General features: G+C 46.0%; 1 protein-coding gene across 10 annotated transcripts in view; it reads right to left on the minus strand.

The window, feature by feature from the left end:
* The window catches only part of LOC102461674 (myosin-IIIb-like), a 181,584-nt gene that overhangs the window by 104,416 nt on the left and 57,067 nt on the right, over positions 1-20,101 (minus strand). For all 10 annotated transcript variants that reach the window (XR_012898732.1, XM_075914719.1, XM_075914716.1 and 7 more), the window contains 5 exons: positions 19,012-19,120; positions 14,526-14,642; positions 9,544-9,644; positions 9,068-9,154; positions 8,771-8,836 (listed from right to left, as the gene is read on the minus strand). Coding sequence is in view for 9 of the 10 variants with exons in the window: in XM_075914719.1 (XP_075770834.1) it covers positions 8,771-8,836; positions 9,068-9,154; positions 9,544-9,644; positions 14,526-14,642; positions 19,012-19,120 (480 nt within the window). In the remaining variant the exon portion in view is untranslated. The remainder of the gene's footprint in view (positions 1-8,770; positions 8,837-9,067; positions 9,155-9,543; positions 9,645-14,525; positions 14,643-19,011; positions 19,121-20,101) is intronic.

Raw genomic sequence — 20,101 nt, forward strand, 5'->3', positions numbered from 1 at the left:
CAGCAAACCAGGGAGACATGGAGCAAAGCCGCGGTGAGAAAAGCCGCTCTGCGTCTGCCTGGTCTGCTGGGGGAAGGCGGGGGGCAGCAGACCAGGGAGATGCGGAGCAAAGCCGTGGCGGTCCCGCCGCCCACATCTGCCTGGTCTTCTGGGGGGGGGGGGGGCGCACTAGCTGCGCCCCCCCCCCCCCCCCAGCAGACCAGGGAGACGCGGGCAGCAGGACCGCCGAGAGGCGCCGCAGTCCCGCCGCCCGCGTCCTCCGTGGCTTTGCTCCGCGTCTCCCTGGTCTGCTGTGGGGGGGGGGGGGGGGGGGCGCATCTAGTGCGCTGCCCGCCCCAGCAGACCAGGCTTTTCTCGCCAACACCTGGGGTAGAGCAGCTGGGGCGCTGCCAGGTTGGTCCAGTAGCCCCGAGGAGTCCCAGGCGTCCATATTCAGCCGCTGTTGAAACTGATCAGTGGCTGATTCCAGGAAGCCCGGGGCAGAGCAGCTCTGCCTCGGGCTTCCTGTAGTCAGCCGCTGGTCAGTTTCAACAGCAGCTGAATCTGGACGCCAGTTCTGACTTACATACAAATTCAACTTAAGAACAAACCTACAGTCCCTATCTTGTACGTAACCTGGGGACTGCCTGTACATGCATCTGACGAAGTGGGTCTTTGCCCACGAAAGCTTATGCTCCTACACTTCAGTTAGTCTATAAGGTGCCACAGGACTCCTTGCCGCTTTTGCAGATTCAGACTAACACAGCTACCCCTCTGATATATGATAATCGATGTGTCTGAAAACTTTATTCTTTACTATAGTTTCAACTTATTTGCCTGGTGCTGATGTTAGACTTACCGGTCTGTAATTGCCAGAATCACCTCTAGAGTGCTTTTTAAATACTGGTGTCACGTTAGCCATCTTCTAGTCATTAGGTACGGAAGTTGATTTGAAGTATATGTTACAAGTCACAGATAATAGTTGCGCAATTTCGCATCTGAGTTCTTTCAGAACTCTTGGGTGAATGCCATCTGGTCCCGGTAACTTGTTACTGTTAAGTTTATCAATTTGTTCCAAAACCTCCACTAATGACACCTTAATCTGGGACAAGCTGCACCAACTATGATATCATTGGTATTACAGAAACCTGGTGGGATGGGACGCATGATTGGAATGTTGGTATGGAAGGGTATGGCTTGCTCAGGAAGGACAGACAGGGAAAAAAGGGAGGAGGGGTTGCCTTGTATATTAAAAATGTACACACTTGGACTGAAGTGGAGATGAATGTAGGAGATAGCTTTGTAGAGAGTCTCTGGGTTAAGCTAAAAGGGGTAAAAAACGAGGGTGATATCATGCTAGGAGTCTACTACAGGCCACCTAGCCAGGTGGAAGAGGTGGATGAGGCCTTTTTTAAACAATTAACAAAACTATCCAAAGCCCAAGATTTGGTGGTGATGGGGGACTTCAACTATCCAGACATATGTTGGGAAACTAACACAGCGAGGCACAGGCTATCCAATAAGTTTCTGGACTGCATTGGAGACAACTTTCTGTTTCAGAAGGTTGAAAAAGCTACCAGAGGAGAAGCTGTTCTGGATTTGGTTTTAACAAATAGGGAGGAACTAGTTGAGAACTTGAAAGTGGAAGACAGTATAGGGGACAGTGATCACGAAATAATAGAGTTCATGATCTTAAGGAAAGGTAGAAGGGAGACCAGCACAATTGAGGTAATGGATTTCAGGAAGGCAGATTTTGATAAGCTCAGAGAACTTGTAGGTAAGGTCCCATGGGAAGCAAGACTGAAGGGAAAAACAACTGAGGAGAGTTGGAAGTATTTCAAAGGGACGTTGTTAAGGGCCCAAAAGCAAACAATTCCGCTGTGTAGGAAAGATAGAAAATATGGCAAAAGACCAGCTTGGCTTAACAAGGAGATCTTGCACAATCTCAAAATAAAAAAGGAGTCTCATAAAAAATGGAAACTAGGACAAATAACAAAGGATGAATATAGGCAAGCAACACGGGAATGCAGGGGCAAGATTAGAAAGGCAAAGGCACAAAATGAGATCAAATTAGCTACAGGCATAAAGGGAAACAAGAAGACCTTTTATAAATACATTAAAAGCAAGAGGAAGACCAAGGACAGGGTAGGCCCACTGCTTAGTGAGGAGGGAGAAGCAGTAACAGGAAACTTGGAAATGGCGGAGATGCTCAATGACTTCTTTGTTTCGGTCTTCACCGAGAAGTCTGGAGGTGTGCCTAACGTAGTGAATACAAGCAGAGAGAGGGTAAGTTTAGAAGATAGGATACACAAAGAACAAGTTAAAAATCACTTAGGAAAGTTAGATGTCAGCAAGTCACCAGGTCCTGATGAAATGCATCCCAGGATACTCAAGGAGCTGATAGAGGAGGTATCTGAGCCTTTAGCTATGATCTTTGAAAAATCATGGCAGACAGGGGAGATTCCAGAAGACTGGAAAAGGGCAAATATTGTGCCCATCTATAAAAAGGGGAATAAGAACAACCCAGGAAACTATAGACCGGTCAGTTTAACGTCTGTCCCAGGGAAGATAATGGAGCAGGTAATTAAGGAAATCATATGCAAACACTTGGAAGGTAATAAAGTGATAGGGAATAGCCAGCATGGGTTTGTGAAGAACAAGTCATGCCAAACTAATCTGATAGCTTTCTTTGATAAGATAACGAGCCTTGTGGATAAGGGAGAAGCGGTGGATGTCATATACCTAGACTTTAGTAAGGCATTTGATACGGTCTCGCATGATATTCTTATTGATAAACTAGGCAAAGATAACTTAGATAGGGCCACGATAAGGTGGGTGCATAATTGGCTGGATAACCGTAGTCAGAGAGTGGTTGTTAACGGTTCTAAATCCTGCTGGAAAGGGATAACAAGTGGAGTTCCTCAAGGGTCTGTTTTGGGACCCATACTGTTCAATATCTTCATCAATGATGTAGATATTGGGATAGAGAGTACGCTTATTAAGTTTGCAGATGATACCAAACTGGGTGGGGTTGCGACTTCTTTGGAGGATAGGGACATAATTCAGAATGACCTTAGCAAGTTAGAGAAATGGTCGGAGGTAAACAGGATGAGGTTTAATAAAGAGAAATGCAAAGTGCTCCACTTAGGAAGGAACAATCAGTTCCATACATACAAGATGGGAAGCGACTGTCTAGGAAGGAGCATGGCGGAAAGGGATCTAGGGGTCATAGTGGACCACAAGTTGAATATGAGTCAACAGTGTGATGCTGTTGCAAAAAAAGCAAATATGATTCTAGGTTGTATCAACAGGTGTGTTGTAAGCAAAACTCGTGAAGTCATTCTGCCGCTCTACTCTGCACTAGTTAGGCCTCAGCTGGAGTACTGTGTCCAGTTCTGGGCACCACATTTCAAGAAAGATGTGGAGAAATTGGAAAGGGTACAGAGAAGAGCGACAAGAATGATTAAAGGTTTAGAGAACATGACCTATGAAGCCAGGCTTCATGAACTGGGCTTGTTTAGTTTGAAAAAAAGAAGATTAAGGGGGGACATGATAGCGGTTTTCAAATATCTAAAAGGGTGTCACAAGGAGGAAGGAGAAAATTTGTTCCTCTTGGTTTCTGAGGACAGGACAAGGAGTAATGGGCTTAAAGTGCAGCAGGGGAGGTTTAGATTGGACATTAGGAAAAAATTCCTAACTGTCAGGGTGGTCAAATATTGGAATAAATTGCCAAGGGAGGTGGTGGAATCTCCCTCTCTGGAGATATTTAAGAACAGGTTAGATAGACATCTGTCAGGGATGGTGTAGACGGAGCTTGATCCTGCCTTGAGGGCGGGGGGCTGGACTCGATGACCTCTCGAGGTCCCTTCCAGTCCTATGATTCTATGATTCTATGATTCTATAGTTTGGAATCTCTCTAGAAGGGAGTATATTCACTCTGCCATGGGCTCCAATTTTTCACAATAATTTCCATAGTCATAGCATTCAAGTAATCTTTTCTGTGTTTAGCCTGGGATGTTGGAATAGGAGCCTTAGGGTGCATATGGACTCTCGGCACTGACTGGTATATTAAACTTTTGATTATCCAGTCATCACCACAGAGAAACATTGAAACACCTTGATTTTGTAGATGGGCTGCCAATACAGCCATCATCCTTGTACATGCTCTTGGTGCAGACAAAAGGCTGAATGGGAACACTCTGATGATGAGCCTCAGGAACCTTCTGTATATCAAGTAAATGTGAAAATGAAAATAAGTGTACTTGAGGCTAGAGCTGTAAACTTAATAGTCTTGATCCAAAGATTGGATTATCAGAGATAAATTGATTATAAACCTCAGACATCAAAGTGTTCAGTAGTCTGAGGTAAGCACAACACAAGGAACCTGACGCTGAGCTTCCCGCAGCGTTTCAAAGCAGCAGCGCTGCACTGAGCCCTGTCTCTAACAGATCCCAGCTCCACGCAGTGTTGCCACTTTGAAACGCCATGTGCAGCGTGGGGACACCCTATATTCTGAGGATATACTGGCTCTTTGGCTACTAGCTGGAGGAGGTATAAGAACTAGGGGTCACCAAATGAAATTAATAGGTAGAAGGTTTAAAACAAACAAAAGGAAGTATTTCTTCGCACAGCGCACAGTCAACCTGTAGAACTCCTTGCCAGAGACTGTTGTAAAGACCACAATTTTAACAAGGTTAAAAAAGAATTAGATAAATTCCTGGAGGCTAGGTCCATCAATATTTATTAGCCAGGATGAGTAGGAATGGTGTCACTATCCTTTGTTTGTCAGAGGCTGGAAATGGGTGACAGGAGAGAGATTACTTGATGATTACCTGTTCCACTCACTCCCTCTGGGGCATTTGGCATTGGCCACTATCTGAAGACAGGACATTGGGCTAGATGGTGTGTTGTGAGCAAGACACAAGAAGTCATTCTTCCGTTCTACTCTGTACTAGTTAGGCCTCAGTTGGAGTACTGTGTCCAGTTCTGGGCACCGCATTTCAAGAAAGATGTGGAAAAATTGGAGAGGGTACAGAGAAGAGCAAAAAGAATGATTAAAGGTCTAGAGAACATGACCTATGAAGTAAGGCTGAAAGAATTGGATTTGTTTAGTTTAGAAAAGAGAAGACTGAGGGGGGACATGATAGCCGTTTTCAGGTATCTAAAAGGGTGTCATAAGGAGGATGGAGAAAGCTTGTTCATCTTGGCCTCTGAGGATAAGACAAGAAGCAATGGGCTTAAACTGCAGCAAGGGAGGTTTAGGTTGGACATTAGGAAAATGTTCCTAACTGTCAGGGTAGTCAAATATTGGAATAAATTGCCCAGGGAGGTTGTGGAATCCCCATCTCTGGAGATATTTAAGAGTAGGTTAGATAAGAGTAGGTTAGATAAATGTCTATCAGGGATGGTCTAGTGATAGAAATGTAGCCGTGTTAGTCTGGGGTAGTTGAAGCAAAATGCAGGACAATGTAGCACTTTAAAGACTAACAAGATGGTTTATTAGATGATGAGCTTTCGTGGGCCAGACCCACTTCCTCAGATCAAATAGTGGAAGAAAGTAGTCACAACCATATATACCAAAGGATACAATTTAAAAAAATGAACAAATATGAAAAGGACAAATCACATTGCAGAACAGAAGGGGGATGCGGGGGGGTGGGAAGGGGGAGGAAGGAAGGTAAGTGTCTGTGAATTGCTGATATTAAAGGTAGGGAGAGTGGGATGTTTGTGAGTTAATGGTATTACAGGTGATAATTGGGGAAACTGTCTTGGTAATGGGTGAGAAAGTTCAAAGTCTTGTTAAGTCCTTGGTGATAAGTGTCGAATTTTAACATGAATGACAGTTCAGAGGATTCCCTTTCAAGTGCAGATGTAAAAGGTCTTTGTAGCAGAATGCAGGTGGCTAAGTCATTTAGAGAGTGTCCTTTCTGGTTAAAGTGGCAAGAAACTGTTTTCTCTTTGTGATCTTGTCTGATATCTGTTTTGTGGGCATTAATCCTTTGGCGAAGTGTCTGAGATGTTTGTCCAATGTACATAGCAGACGGACACTTTCGGCACATGATAGCATAGATTATATTTCTGGATGCGCAGGAATATGTGTTCTTGATCTTATAACTTACTTGGTTAGGTCCAATAATGGTATCAGCAGAATGAATATGTGGACAAAGCTGGCAACGGGGTTTGTTGCAAGGGAAGGTACCAGGGTTGGTATTAGTGTGGTATGTCCTGTGGTGGTTGGTAAGAATCATCTTGAGGTTAGGTGGTTGTCTATATGAGACTATGGGTCTGTCTCCCAGAGCCTCTTTGAGTATGGTATCCTGTTCCAATATAGGCTGTAGTTTATTGATAATGTGTTGGACAGGTTTTAGTTGGGGGTTGTAGGTGATGACAAGTGGTGTTCTATTGTTGGTTTTCTTGGGTCTGTCTTGAAGTAGATGGTTTCTAGGTATTCGTCTGGCTCTTTCAATTTGCTTTTTTATTTCTCTGGGTGGGTAGTTGAGATTTATAAATGCTTGGTAGAGATCCTGAAGCTTCTGGTCTCTGTCAGTGGGGTTAGAGCAGATGCGGTTGTATCGAAGGGCTTGGCTATAGACGATGGATCGTGTGGTGTGTTCTGGATGGGAGCTGGATGCATGTAGGTAACTGTATGAGTCGGTGGGTTTTCTGTAGAGAGTGGTGTCTAATTTTCCATTGTTGATTTGTACGGTGGTGTCCAGGAAGTGGATCTCTCGTGTAGAATGGTCCAGGCTGAGGTTGATGGTGGGGTGTAGGTTGTTGAAATCTCTGTGGAATATCTCCAGTGTTTCTTGGCCATGTGTCCAGATCATAAAGATGTCATCGATGTACCGTAGGTAGAGGAGGGGTGAAAGGGGACGGGAGTTGAGGAAACGTTGTTCTAGGTCAGCCATAAAGATGTTAGCATACTGTGGGGCCATGCGTGTACCCATGGCTGTGCCGCTGATCTGGAGGTATAAGTTGTTCTCAAACTGGAAATAATTGTGGGTGAGAACAAAGTTACATAGGTCTGCTATCAGGTTGGCAGTAGTGTCCTCTGGGATAGTGTTTCTAATTGCTTGTAATCCGTCTTCATGTGGGATGTTGGTATATAGAGCTTCTACATCCATGGTGGCAAGGATGGTATTATTGGGGAGGTTATCGATGTTTTGTAGTTTCCTTAGGAAGTCAGTAGTGTCTCGGAGATAGCTGGGGGTATTGGTTACGAAGGGTTTGAGAAGAGTGTCTACATAGCTGGATAGACCAGTAGTGAGCGTGCCAATACCAGAGATGATGGGACGTCCGGGGTGCCCAGGTTTATGGATCTTGGGAAGTAGATAGAACAATCCTGGTCGGGGGTCAGAAGGTGATTCTGTGAGGATTTGTTCCCGAGTAGCTGTGGGGAGGCTTTTAAGGAGACAGTGTAGTTTCTTTTGGTAGTCCAAGGTGGGGTCAGAGGGGAGAGGTTTGTAAAATGTGGTGTTCGAGAGTTGTCTGGTTGCCTCCTGGTAATAGTCGGCCTTATTCATAATGACCACAGCACCCCCTTTGTCAGCTGGTTTGATTACAATGTCCAGGTTGTTTTTGAGACTCTGGATGGCATGGTGTTCAGCGCGGCTAAGATTGTGTGTCGCTTGTTGTCGTTTGCGAATAATGTCAGTCTGTGCGTTGTTGCGGAAGCTGTGTATATAGAAATCCAGATTGTAATTCCGACCGTCAGGGGGAGTCCATATAGAATTATTTTTCCTTTGGTGTTGGTAGGGGGGATCTGGTAGGTCAGATTGATGTTCAGTGGTGGTTTGGAAATATTCTCGGAGACGGAGGCGGCGAAAAAAAGCCTCAAGGTCACCACAAAATTGTATCCAGTTTGTGGGGGATGTGGGGCAGAAAGAGAGACCCCGGGACAAGACAGTATTTGGTCCTGCCACGGGGACAGAGGACTGGACTCGATGATCTCTCAAGATCCCTTCCAGTCCTAGTATTCTACGATTCCTGGACCTTTGATCTGACCCAGTATGGCTGTTCTTATGAATTTCTCCAGCTTGACTAGGTATCACAGATGTTAGAAAGAAAATGCCTATTGAATCCCACCTACTTCATCTTTCAGGACAGCATTATTCCCTATAGGTGGTTTTCTAGCCTTTAGTGCCAAGTGATAGGGAACGCCTACTGCCAGTTCCTTCTGGGAGATGAAATTCACTCAGAGTTCTGCCCTTTCCTCCTAGTTATACATCCCTCACATATTTGCAGATTAACGTGCCTTTGCTTCATTCCACTTTGCCATCACTTAGATCCTTTAATGCTTGAACACAGAACAGTTACAATGTGAACAATGCCTGAAAAGTAGCATTTCTGGGGCTTGGGAGGTAGGCTGTGGTGCGAGATTTGGTTTATAGAACAAGGAGGATTTCAGCAGTTCAGAATCGAGGCAGACTCAGGCACAACTATCCACCCCACACTGACCTACACTCACAGCACTGGAAACTCTCCTCAGTTCTGTGCTACTTCCCCTTGCTAAACCACACTGCCTGTGGTTGTACCCACCAGCCCTAAGTGCTCCAAGGCTCTTGTCTAGATTACAAAATATTACTGCATTTGAGCTCACTGAACACTCCTGAGCCATGACAACACAACACTGCTCAGGATTAGTCCTGGCCTGGAGCTTCACAGACCTGATCCAACAAGTTAACCTTTTGCACCCCAGCAGAAGACCAATATTTCTCGTCAGACATCTGTTGCAACAGTACATCATCTTCTTTGACTTGTCCCTGTACCACTCCAGTCACAATTACTGTACCTGAGGGAAAGCACTCTGCTCATCAAGGAGAGACAGCAGCCCCAGTGGCTTAGCCAGGAACAGGTCCTGCAGCAGGAGAAGGAAAAGAGAGGAGTCCCTTAACAGGAGTGGAGGAGTTCATCCTCTCGTGAGAGGACATCTCCTCTCCATTTGCTCACTACACACCTTGTTCCTACCTTCAAGGGAACTTTTCCCTAGATTTTAACCATCCCAACCTTGGATACAGTACCTCCTCTCTCCTTCCCCTGGGCCTGGGGTTGGAGGGCTCTCCCCCATGCCAAGTTCTAGGCTACTCACCAGAATGGGTTTATTATTGTTGAATGTAATTGTCTCCCAGGGTAGTCCTTCCTCCTGGTAAACAGCCTGCTCCAGTTGGAAAATGTGCTGAGACACAGAAGAGAGTGAAATTGGAGCTCCCACCAGAACCAACAGCCTTTCGCCAAGCAAGTCATGCATCCTTTCCCATGACACCCTATTTGCAAGGCAGAGTCACAGCTTCAAACTGCCTCAGCGATCATATGCCTTCTCAAGACAAGATCACAGCTGTAAGCAATCCACCTGCACCAGGGGCAACATCGGAAACTTACATGCATGAGGAAGACCCTGCTCCTCATCTCCTCTCCGCTCCCATGGCAGGATCACCACTCTGATTTCCCCCAGCCCTACGGAGGCTCTATTGTACAATGAGAGAGCACCACTCTTCCCTTCTATGGCTCTCCCAGCACCATGTGGAGCCCCTTGCCAGACCAGATGATGTCACACCTCAAACTTACATAATTGAAAAACTGCTGCAGCTGTTCGTTGGCCAAGTTGATGCAGAGCTGCTCAAAACGATTCACCACAAAGTTCTCAAACCCAAAGATATCCAGGATCCCTGGAAGGAGGGACATGAGCCTTAACATAGACGCCTGCAGACTCACCTATCGGGGGCTGAGCATTCTCTCAATTAAGCTTCCTATATTGGCAGCGAAAACCTCACCTCACCAAGCCCCATACCTTCACAAGCTGTCATCTCATCAGAGACCCACCCTTGTGGAACCCCTGCATTATGCTCCTTCCACAGGTTGCCATAATCCTGCACTGAATCTCATTCCCTCACACTAACCCCATCCATGAAGCCAGCTACACCCCAGCCACCTCCACTCCAGAGACTCACCTCACAGAGAACAATGTTAGAACTAACCCCCAGCAAAATCTACACAGACCCTCACCAAGAATCCAAATCTTGGAGTAGTGGGAGCCCAGGTCTACAGCATGGCGGCTCCGGGGGCTGGAGCCAGGTCTGCAGTGTGGCTGCTTTAGGGTTGGAGCTGCGGCCAGGTCTGCGTGACAGCTGCCCAGTGTCTTTCGGGCCGCGTGGTGGGTGGCTGCCAGAGCTGGAGTTGGGCTGTGATGTGGCTGCTCCTGGGGCCAGGGCCTCTTGCACCCCTCTTCCCCCATCACTGCCCTCTGCTGTCCTCCCCACCTCCAGCTCTCCACATGTCGCTGCTCCACCTTCAGCACCCCATTCCGTGCAAGCAATGGGTACTGGCAGTAGCTTCCCTTTGCCTCAAGCGGGGACTCGCAGCCCTGCACAGGTGGAGGGTGTTGCCTGGGAGAAAGGCTCAAGGTCTCAGCAAGTGGGGGGTGGGTTGGGGTCTCTGCACTGGGAGAGTCTCTCAGGGAGCAGCACCACTGGTGGGTGCTACAGTGCCACACATCTGAACAAGTGCACATAACCTCAGTAATGGTGCATGTGAGGAAGTGTGGGAGTTTTGAGGAGTTCAAAGGGGGGGTTACTTGCAGATGGAGGGCACTCAGTGTCCCTGGATGTTACTGATTTAATGTGCTAAGTCAAGATAGAGTTTGTTGTTACAGCGAACAGCACAAAACTGGAGACTCCAGTGCCTGGTTACTGGTTCTGGCCAGAGGGAGGACAATGGGCAGCAGAGAGAAGACCTTGGTGTCTTGCCCAGCTAGTTTCAGCCATGGGAGAACAATGGATGGAGGAGAGGAGAGGCGGAGAAGAGAGGGGTCCAGGTGACCCTGTTTACCAGCATAGAAGATAATGGATGAGGGAGAGGCTGTTGTAGGGGATATTGGAGGCTCAGCTGGAAGAAGATTCTCTAAGCTGTAGTCAGAAAGAGAGGAGGGGAGAGGACAAACCATGGGCCGGAGCAGACAAACAACCGCATTTTAAGGAATCCAATGCACCAGGGAAGGGCAGACAAATAAGCAGTGGCAAATTTTTAAAGTGCTTCTACACAAATGCTAGGAGTCTGACTAATAAGATGGGTGAACTGGAGTACCTCGTATTAAATGAGGAGATTGACATAATAGGCATCACTGAAACCTGGTGGAATGAGGAAAACCTGTGGGACACAATCATACCGGGATATAAAATATATAGAAAGGATAGAGCAGGCCGGGTGGGTGGCGGAGTGGCACTGTATGTGAAAGATAATGTAGAATCAAATGAAATAAAAATATTAACTGAATCAACACGTTCCATAGAATCGCTATGGATAGTAATTCCATGCTCCAATAATAAGAAATTAGCAGTAGGGATATATTACCGACCACCTGACCAGGACAGCGATACTGACATTGAAATGCTGAGGGAGATTAGAGAGGCTACCAAAATAGAGAATTCTATAATAATGGGGGATTTTAATTACCCCCATCTTGACTGGATACGTGTCACCTCAGGAAGAGAAGCGGAGATAACATTTCTCAAAGGCTTAAATGACTGCTTCTTGGAGCAGCTGGTGCAGGAACCCACAAGGGGAGAGGCAATTCTTGATTTAGTCCTGAGTGGAGTGCAGGATCAGGTCCGGGAAATAACCGTTACAGGACCGCTTGGGAATAGTGACCATAATATAATAACATTCAACATTCCTGTGGTGGGAAGAACACCTCAGCAGTCCAGCACCCTGGCATTTAATTTCAAAAAGGGGAATTACACAAAAATGAGGAGGATAGTTAAACAGAAATTAAAAGGCACAGTGACTAGAGCCAAATCCCTGAAAGCTGCATGGAAACTTTTTAAAGACACCATAATAGAGGCCCAACTTAAATGTATACCCCAAATTAAAAAACATAGCAAGAGACCTAAAACAGTGTCACCGTGGCTTAAACGCCATGTAAAAGAAGCAGTGAGGGACAAAAAGGTATCTTTTAAGAAGTGGAAGTCCAATCCACTGTCAAATCAAGTGTAAAAATGTAATAAGAAAAGCAAAAAAAGATTTTTTGAACAGCTAGCCAAAAACTCAAAAAGAAATAACAAAATGTTTTTTAAGTACATTAGAAGCAGGAAGCCTGCTACAAAACCTCTGGGTCCCCTAGATGATCGAGCTATAAAAAGAGCAATCAAGGACGATAAAGCCATTGCAGAGAAACAAAATGATTTCTTTGCTTCAGTCTTCACGGCTGAGGACGTTGGGGAGATTCCTGAATCTGCACCGTCCTTTGTGGGTGATGAATCTGAGGAACTGTCCCGGATTGAAGTGTCATTAGAGGAGGTTTTGGAACAAATAGAAAAACTTAATGTTAACAAATCTCCGGGACCGGATGGCATTCATCCAAGGGTTCTAAAAGAACTCAAATGGGAAATTGCTGAGCTATTATCTGTGGTTTGTAACCTATCCTTTAAATCGGCTTCCATACCTAATGACAGGAAGGTATCCAACGTGACACCAATATTTAAAAAGGGCTCTAGAAGCGATCCTGGCAATTACAGACCAGTAAGTCTAACTTCAGTACCGGGCAAATTAGTCGAAACAATAGTAAAGAATAAAATTGTGAAGCATGTAGAAGAACATAATTTGTTGGACAAAAGTCAACATGGTTTCTGTAAAGGGAAATCCTGTTTTACTAATCTGTTAGAGTTCTTTGAAGGGGTTAACAAGCATGCAGATAAGGGGGATCCAGTAGATATAGTATACTTGGATTTTCAGAAAGCTTTTGACAAGGTCCCTCACCAAAGGCTCTTGTGTAAATTACATGGCCATGGGATAAGAGGGAAGGTCCTTTCTTGGATTGAGAACTGGTTAAAAGACAGGAAACAAAGGGTAGGAATAAATGGTACATTTTCAGATTGGAGAGGGGTAACTAGTGGTATCCCCCAAGGGTCAGTCCTGGGACCAATCCTTTTCAACTTATTCATAAATGATCTGGAGAAAGGGGTAAGCAGTGAGGTAGTAAAGTTTGCGGATGATACCAAACTGTTTAGGATAGTCAAGACAGAAGCAGACTGTGAGGGACTCCAAGAAGATCTCACCAAACTCAGTGATTGGGCAGCAAAATGGCAAATGAAATTTAATGTGGATAAGTGTAAAGTAATGCACATTGGGAAAAATAACCCCAATTATATGTACAGTATGATAGGGGCTAATTTGGCTACGACAAATCAGGAAAGAGATCTTGGAGTTATCGTGGACAGTTCTCTGAAAACTTCCACACGGTGTGCAGCGGCGGTCAAAAAGGCAAATAGGATGCTAGGAATTATTAGGAAAGGGATAGGAAATAAGACACAGAATATCTTACTGCCCCTGTATAAAACTATGGTACGCCCACATCCTGAATACTGTGTACAGATGTGGTCTCCTCACCTCAGAAAAGATATTTTGGCCTTGGAAAGGGTTCAGAAAAGGGCAACTAAAATGATTAGGGGTTTGGAGCGGGTCCCATATGAGGAGCGGTTAAAGCAACTGGGACTTTGCAGTTTAGAAAAGAGGAGACTGAGGGGGGATATGATAGAGGTATATAAAATCATGAGTGGTGTGGAGAGGGCCGATAAAGAAAAGTTATTTATTAGTTCCCATAATAGAAGAACTAGAGGACACCAAATGAAATTAATGGGTAGCAGGTTTTAAATGAATAAAAGAAAGTTCTTCTTCACACAGCGTGTAGTCCACCTGTGGAGCTCCTTGCCAGAGGAGGTTGTGAAGGCTAGGACTATAACAGAGTTTAAAGAGAAGCTAGATAATTTCATGGAGGTTAGGTCCATAAAAGTCTATTAGCCAGGGGATAAAATGGTGTCCTTGGCCTCTGTCTGTCAGAGGCTGGAGAGAGATGGCAGGAGACAAATTCCTCGATCATTGTCTTCGGTCCACCCTCTCTGGGGCACCTGGTGCTGTATACTGTCAGTAGACAGGATACTGGGCTAGAAGGACTTTTGGTCTGACCCAGTACGGCCGTTCTTATGTTCTTATAAGGAGGATTCTGAAAAGTACAGGAAGAGAGCAGGCAGAGGCCACCTGGCTGCAGGGGAGACTCAGACGTGCTGGGCTGAGTGAGGCTAGGCCAAGAGGCCTGAAATCCTTTGTTCCATTCAAAGCTCAATAAAACCCTCCTGTTTTGTGTTGGCTGAGTTTTGCTCTGGCCTGGAGAACAGGGTTGCACTATTCCCTCTGGGAGTGGAGGCCTTGGAGGTCCAGAGAGAGCTGATACCTCCGCTCCCCGAGGGGGCTTACGGCAGAGACAGGTGTGCTAAAGGCTCTGAGAGGTGCTGTCCTGGAGGCAGAAGGGTGGACCCCCTAGAAGAGAGTGGACTCCCCAAGAAGGGGCTGTCGCACTGGAGTGGACTCCCTGAGAAAGGGCTGTCGCAATGAAGAGGGGTTCCACCCGGGGACTGACAGGCCAAGTGTGGGCATAACCTGTGGGACAGTGAACGAAATAAAACTCACTTCGCTTATGGATGGAAAATCTTGGAGGGTACACTGGCTGTGGCACTTGCATTCAGGAGGCTGACAAGAACAAAATAGCTCAGACTTACCAATCTCCTTCAGCTCCACCTCAGGATCCACACTCTCAGCCAGCAGTTCATTGATTTTGTGGACAATCCAACCAAACACCCGGCCATATGCCTTTTTAGCAATGGAGTCCCGGGCATCTGAAGAGTCATACAGTAAAGAAATATAGTCACCTAGCCGCAACTGCGCCTGGCCCTAGAAGAACTTCTGAGCTTCCCACTAGGCCTCCTAAAGGCCCTTGTGGTGGGACTTTCCCCCACCTGGGTGCCCAAGAGACCTAGTGGCTCCAGACAGAGAAGACAGGACAACATTGTGATATGCTAACCAGGGAATGTGGAGTTTGGGCTATTTCTTTGCACCCTCCCATGTAATTAATTCTCCAATGTGGATTATAGAGTTCTGTTTAGACTGTAGCTACCTATCCATAACAAGATGGATTTTGACCCCCTCCTACCTCTTAAGATTTCTGGGGAAGAACATTTCCACTCAACTCAGACTGCTCATGAGCCCTCCTACCAGAGCGCAGTCTTAGAGATAATATGTTCAGGAGACCATATAAAATGGAAGATCTTTGATGAGGAGTATAACCTAAGATATTTGGCATATAAACTCCCTTCACCCTTCTGTGACCGAGGATGATGCACTTTTTCTGTATACAAGCACAAGTCCATGCAGCTGGATCTAACATGGCCGAGGGTGCTGAGAGAGTTGGCTGATGCATTACCCATCAGCTCTGTGTTCTTGGGGGACCAGGCTACAGTATCCAGCTTATTTTACTCACGAAAGACCTCATGCCCCCAGCTGCTGCTTTAACCAAAACCCATCAGCAGAAAGACTTACAAAAAGCATTGAAAAGGTGGGGGAAGGCACACCTAAACTCCTCTGTACAAGGGTCACAGGGTTATGAAAACTCCTCTAGACTTATGCATCAAAGATTGGAAGGGGGGGGGAGTGGAATCTCCATTAGCATACAGAATTAAGAACAGAGATTCCAAAGCAAAAAGCATACTGAACTCTGGGATGAGGAAAGCACTGAATGAGGGGAAATCTCTGTTCCAAGTGTTAACAGCTGGACACCCCCCACCCCCGCTCAGTACTTATCAGACCAATTCTAGAAAATCCTCTATTGGTATCCAAAATACTGAAGCTGCCTAATAATGATGAGCTCACTCAAAGGAACAGTCCATAACCAGGAATGATCAATTCTTATGGTCTAGTCTGAAAAAAACAACTTTTTATACTCATAAGAACAGCCAAACAGGGTAACACCAAAGGTCCATGTAGCCCAGTATCCTGTCTTCTGACAATGGCCAATGCCAGGTACCCCAGAGGGAATGAACAGAACAGGGAATCATCAAGTGATCCCTCCCCGTTGTCACCCACTCCCAGCTTTTGACAAACAGAGGCTAGGGCAACAAAAATGATTAAGTGTTTGGAATGGCTGCCATGTAAAGAGAGATTAAAAAAACTGGGACTTTTCTGCTTAGAAAAGATGAGACTAAGAAGAGATATGATAGAGGTCTATACAATAATGACTGGTGTGGAGAAAGTAAATAAGGAAAAGTTATTTACTTGCTCCCATAACACAAGAACTAGGAGTCACCAAATGAAACGAATAGGTAGCAGGTTTAAAACAAACAAAAGGAAGCATTTCTTCACACAATACACAGTCAGCCTGTGGGACTCCTTGCCAAAGAATGTTATGAAGGCCAGGTCTTTAACAGGATTCGAAAGAGATCTAGATAAATCCATGGAGGATATGTCCATCAGTGACTATTATCTTAGGATGGGCAGGAATGGTGTCCCTGGCTTCTGTTTGTCAGAAGCTGGGAAATGGCGACCAGGGATGGATCACTTGATGATTACCTGTTCTGCTCCTGCCTTCTGGGTGACCTGGCACCTCAGAAGACAGGATACTAGGCTAGATGGACCTTTGGTCTGATCTAATATGGCCATTCTTATATTCCTATGTTCTTATATTTAATACCATTATAAATGCTGGAAGCAAAGTGGAGTTTGGGGTGGAGGCTGACAGCTTGTGACCCCAATGTAATAACCTCATGATTCCCTGACTTCCAGTTGATAACCCTGGGCCAACCTGGTCAGGGATGCAAACCCATGCTGTGGTTATCCTTAGCCTCTAAGGGTGTGTCTAGACTACAGGTTTTTGTTTTTTTTTTAAAGTGGCCTTTTTTCAAAAAAACTTCCCCTGCATCTAGACTGCTGCCGTGTTCTTTCGAAAGCAAATCGAAAGAATGCAGCAGTTCTTTCAACCGTGGAAAACTTCGTTTTACAAGGAATAATGCCTTTTTTCGAAAGCGCTTTCAAAAAAAGGCCCTACGTAATGCAAACTGTGCTTTTTCAAAAGAGAACATCCAGACTGCCTGGGTGCTCTCTTTCGAAAAAGCGGCTTGCTTTTTCAAAAGTACTGGTTGTAGTCTAGATGCTCTTTTTCGAAAGAGGCTTTTTTGAAAGTATCTTTTGAAAAAGACTCTTTTGAAAGAGGCCTGCAGTCTAGACGTAGACTAACTGCCAGAAGCTTGGACAACAAGGGATGGATCATTCAGTAGCTGCCCTATTACAGGGCTAGGGAAGATGCAGGATCCGGCCCACAGACTGAATCTGGCCAATTTCTATTTATATCCTGGTGCCCATGCTGCCAAATTTCCAGGTGTTGTCTCAGGCAGCAGGATTCTGCATTGGTGAGGCCACATCTGGAATACTGCATCCAGTTCTGGGCCCCGCACGATAGAAAGGATGTGAAAGCATTGGATAGGGTCCAGTGGAGAGCAACCAAAATGACTAGGGGGCTAGAGCACATGATCTACAAGGAGAGGCTGAGGGATTTGGGTTTATTTAGTCTGCAGAAGAGAAAAGTGAGGGGGGATTTGATAGCAGCCTTCAACTTCCTGAAGGGTGGTTCCAGAGAAGATGGAAAGAGGCTGTTTTCAGTGATGACAGATGGCAGAACAAGGAGCAGTGGTCTCAAGTTACAGTGGGGGAGGTCTATGTTGGATATTAGGAAAAACTACTTCACTAGGAGGGTGAGGCACTGGAATGGGTTCCCTAGGGAGGGGGTGAAATCTCCATCCCTAGAGGTTTTTAGGTCCTGGCTTGACAAAGCCCTGGCTGGGATGACTGAGTTTGGATTGGTCCTGCTTTGGGAAGGGGGCTGGGCTTGGTGACCTCTTGAGGTCTCTTACAGCCCTAGACTTCTATGATTCTATGATCCTATTTAAATGGCTTTGGCTGTAGCACTACCCCAGTAGGGGCCGGAGCCACAAGCCCCTTAAATAGCCACAGCAACCGAGGACAGCTGCCAGAAAATGTGGTAGCGGCGGGGGCAGGAGCACCAAGCCCTTTGCTACGTTTTAAACTCAAAGCCTCTGGTCCCAGACAACTCTTTCGGGGGGCTTGTCCCTATCCCCACTCCTTCCGCTCCACACCCCACCCCTTACAGTAGGTAGAGCTGACCTGTGACCAAAATTCATTAAGTGGCCTCCTTACAAAAATTGTTGCTCACCCATGCCCTATTCTGTCCATTCCCTCTGAAAAGCTTGACACAGGCCAGAGTCAGAATCTGAAGACTGAATAGTAGATGAGAATCTGACCCAGTATGGCTGTTTTTATGGTTCCCCGTCATCCAGCTGCTGATCTTAATCAAGACAGGGAGCTGGTGCAGACATACAGGAGGTAGGTGTCTGACATACAGGACAGGCAGAGCTGGGTGCTGACTATGTACTGCTGACACTGTAGCTTTCATTGTCCCCTCTGTTCTCCTTAAAGCAATATACCAATTTTGAATATCATGGCAGACCCCAGAGTTGAGTGCTTTGTGGGTGACAGTTGTTCAGGACAAACTCCTCTGCTGTATCTGAGCCATTTCAGGTCTTTCCTGCAGAGGCCTATATAAGAACATTCTTATGTTCTTATTTTTTCAGGTCTTTTCTGCAAAGGACTACAGGGATGAAAGGAAAGGAAAGATATGACAGGCCCTCACCTCCTGCTACCAACAGGGGCTGCTATAGCTGGGCTGGAGCACACCTGCCCACAGCAAGCTCCACAGGGCGGGAGCAGCCTCCCTACCCCCAGTGGGCGGGGAGCCGCACCAGCCCACACTGGTTAACTGGAACCAGTACTCCTCACAGATTAAGGATGAGATTTACTGTTTAACCATTCACATCCCTAGTGTGTACAGCACTAACACTTAAAGCCCCCCCTCAGGCCGAGAGGACATTAAAAGAGGACTGCACAAACATGTAAGGAGACATAATCCCTGCTCCAGAGAGCTTACATATATTGTTGGATCACAGATATGATCAGGGCTCGACAATTAGGGCAATCTACTCGCCCATGGTGAGTAGATTTTAGCCCGGTGCAGCTGCGCAGTGCGGTCAGCGTATGTGCAGCGCAGTCTGCGCATGCGCAGCACACCGAACTGCGTGGCATAGATGTGCCTAGAAGAGCTCTTCCAGACAGCTTTTCTGATCGACCTCCTCTGCCCCTTACCCTCTGCCTGCTGCTGTGTGTGGAAACGTTGAATCTGCTCTCCCCGGGTTACGGACACTTTACAAATGAGGCATTTCAATAGCTCCTCTTCCTGAACTCCAAATTGACCCTGGAGAGAAGGGACCAGAGACAAGTCAGTTTCAATCCCTCGTTCCCTTGTGCAGTGGCAATGTCTCCATGCCTCTGGGTGGCACCCAGTACAATAGGGCCATAATCCAGACTGGGGCCTCTGGACACTACTGTATTGTAAATAATGAGAGAACATTGCAGGAATCAAGCCACAAACTCTGAAGTTACCACTCTCCCCAAGACCAGTTTTCTTGCTCTGTGTCAAACACAGAGCTCTCTCCCTCATGTGCCCTCTGCTGCCAAAGCCCCCCCCCCTTTTCCCCTCCCCCTGCCTCCCTCTCCCTCACACACACACTCTTCCCAGCAAGAGCCACACTTACCTCCAATTACTTATATAATACATTATTATATAAGTATACATTATTAATTGTCTGAGATGAAAGCTCTGTCAGGGGAGGAAGAGAAGCTTAAAATATGATGCTATGACTCCTGGTTACCACAGAACCAAAGTGCTCTCCAAAGGTAGAAAGAGACAGCATTGAAATTTCTCTTCCTATGCTATTGGCAAGAGCAAACTGAGGTGAAATTTGCTTGTTTTCAGGGATTTTTTTGTATGTTTGTTTTAAAATATAAAGCACGAGCTTGGTTGTAGAGGTGTGGCTTTTACTTAGTTTCACCTACAATAAGGTGCATTTCAGTCTGATTTCAACAGACAGTGATTTCAACAGCCAGTAAATTCCATAGTCAGAACCCAGCTCTATGATGTTTCCATCTCCTGCATTCACAAGTCTGCCATAGAGAAGGGCAGCTCTGTGGTTCCAGTGGAATGTAGCTATTGTGGAAAGTTATGGAGAGAGGGCATCTCCGCATAGCCAATGATTTTATTTCATTTATTGTCTCATGTTATGACTAACTAGTGTAGAAACCATTTTCATATTTAGCTAGAAGCCATCTTGTAGAACAGAAACCATTTCAGCTTCTTGCTTCTGCACGTATACCAGAGTGAACTTTCTGTCACCCC

The sequence above is a fragment of the Pelodiscus sinensis genome, unplaced genomic scaffold (assembly GCF_049634645.1).
Source record: "Pelodiscus sinensis isolate JC-2024 unplaced genomic scaffold, ASM4963464v1 ctg72, whole genome shotgun sequence".
Lineage (NCBI taxonomy): Eukaryota > Metazoa > Chordata > Testudines > Trionychidae > Pelodiscus > Pelodiscus sinensis.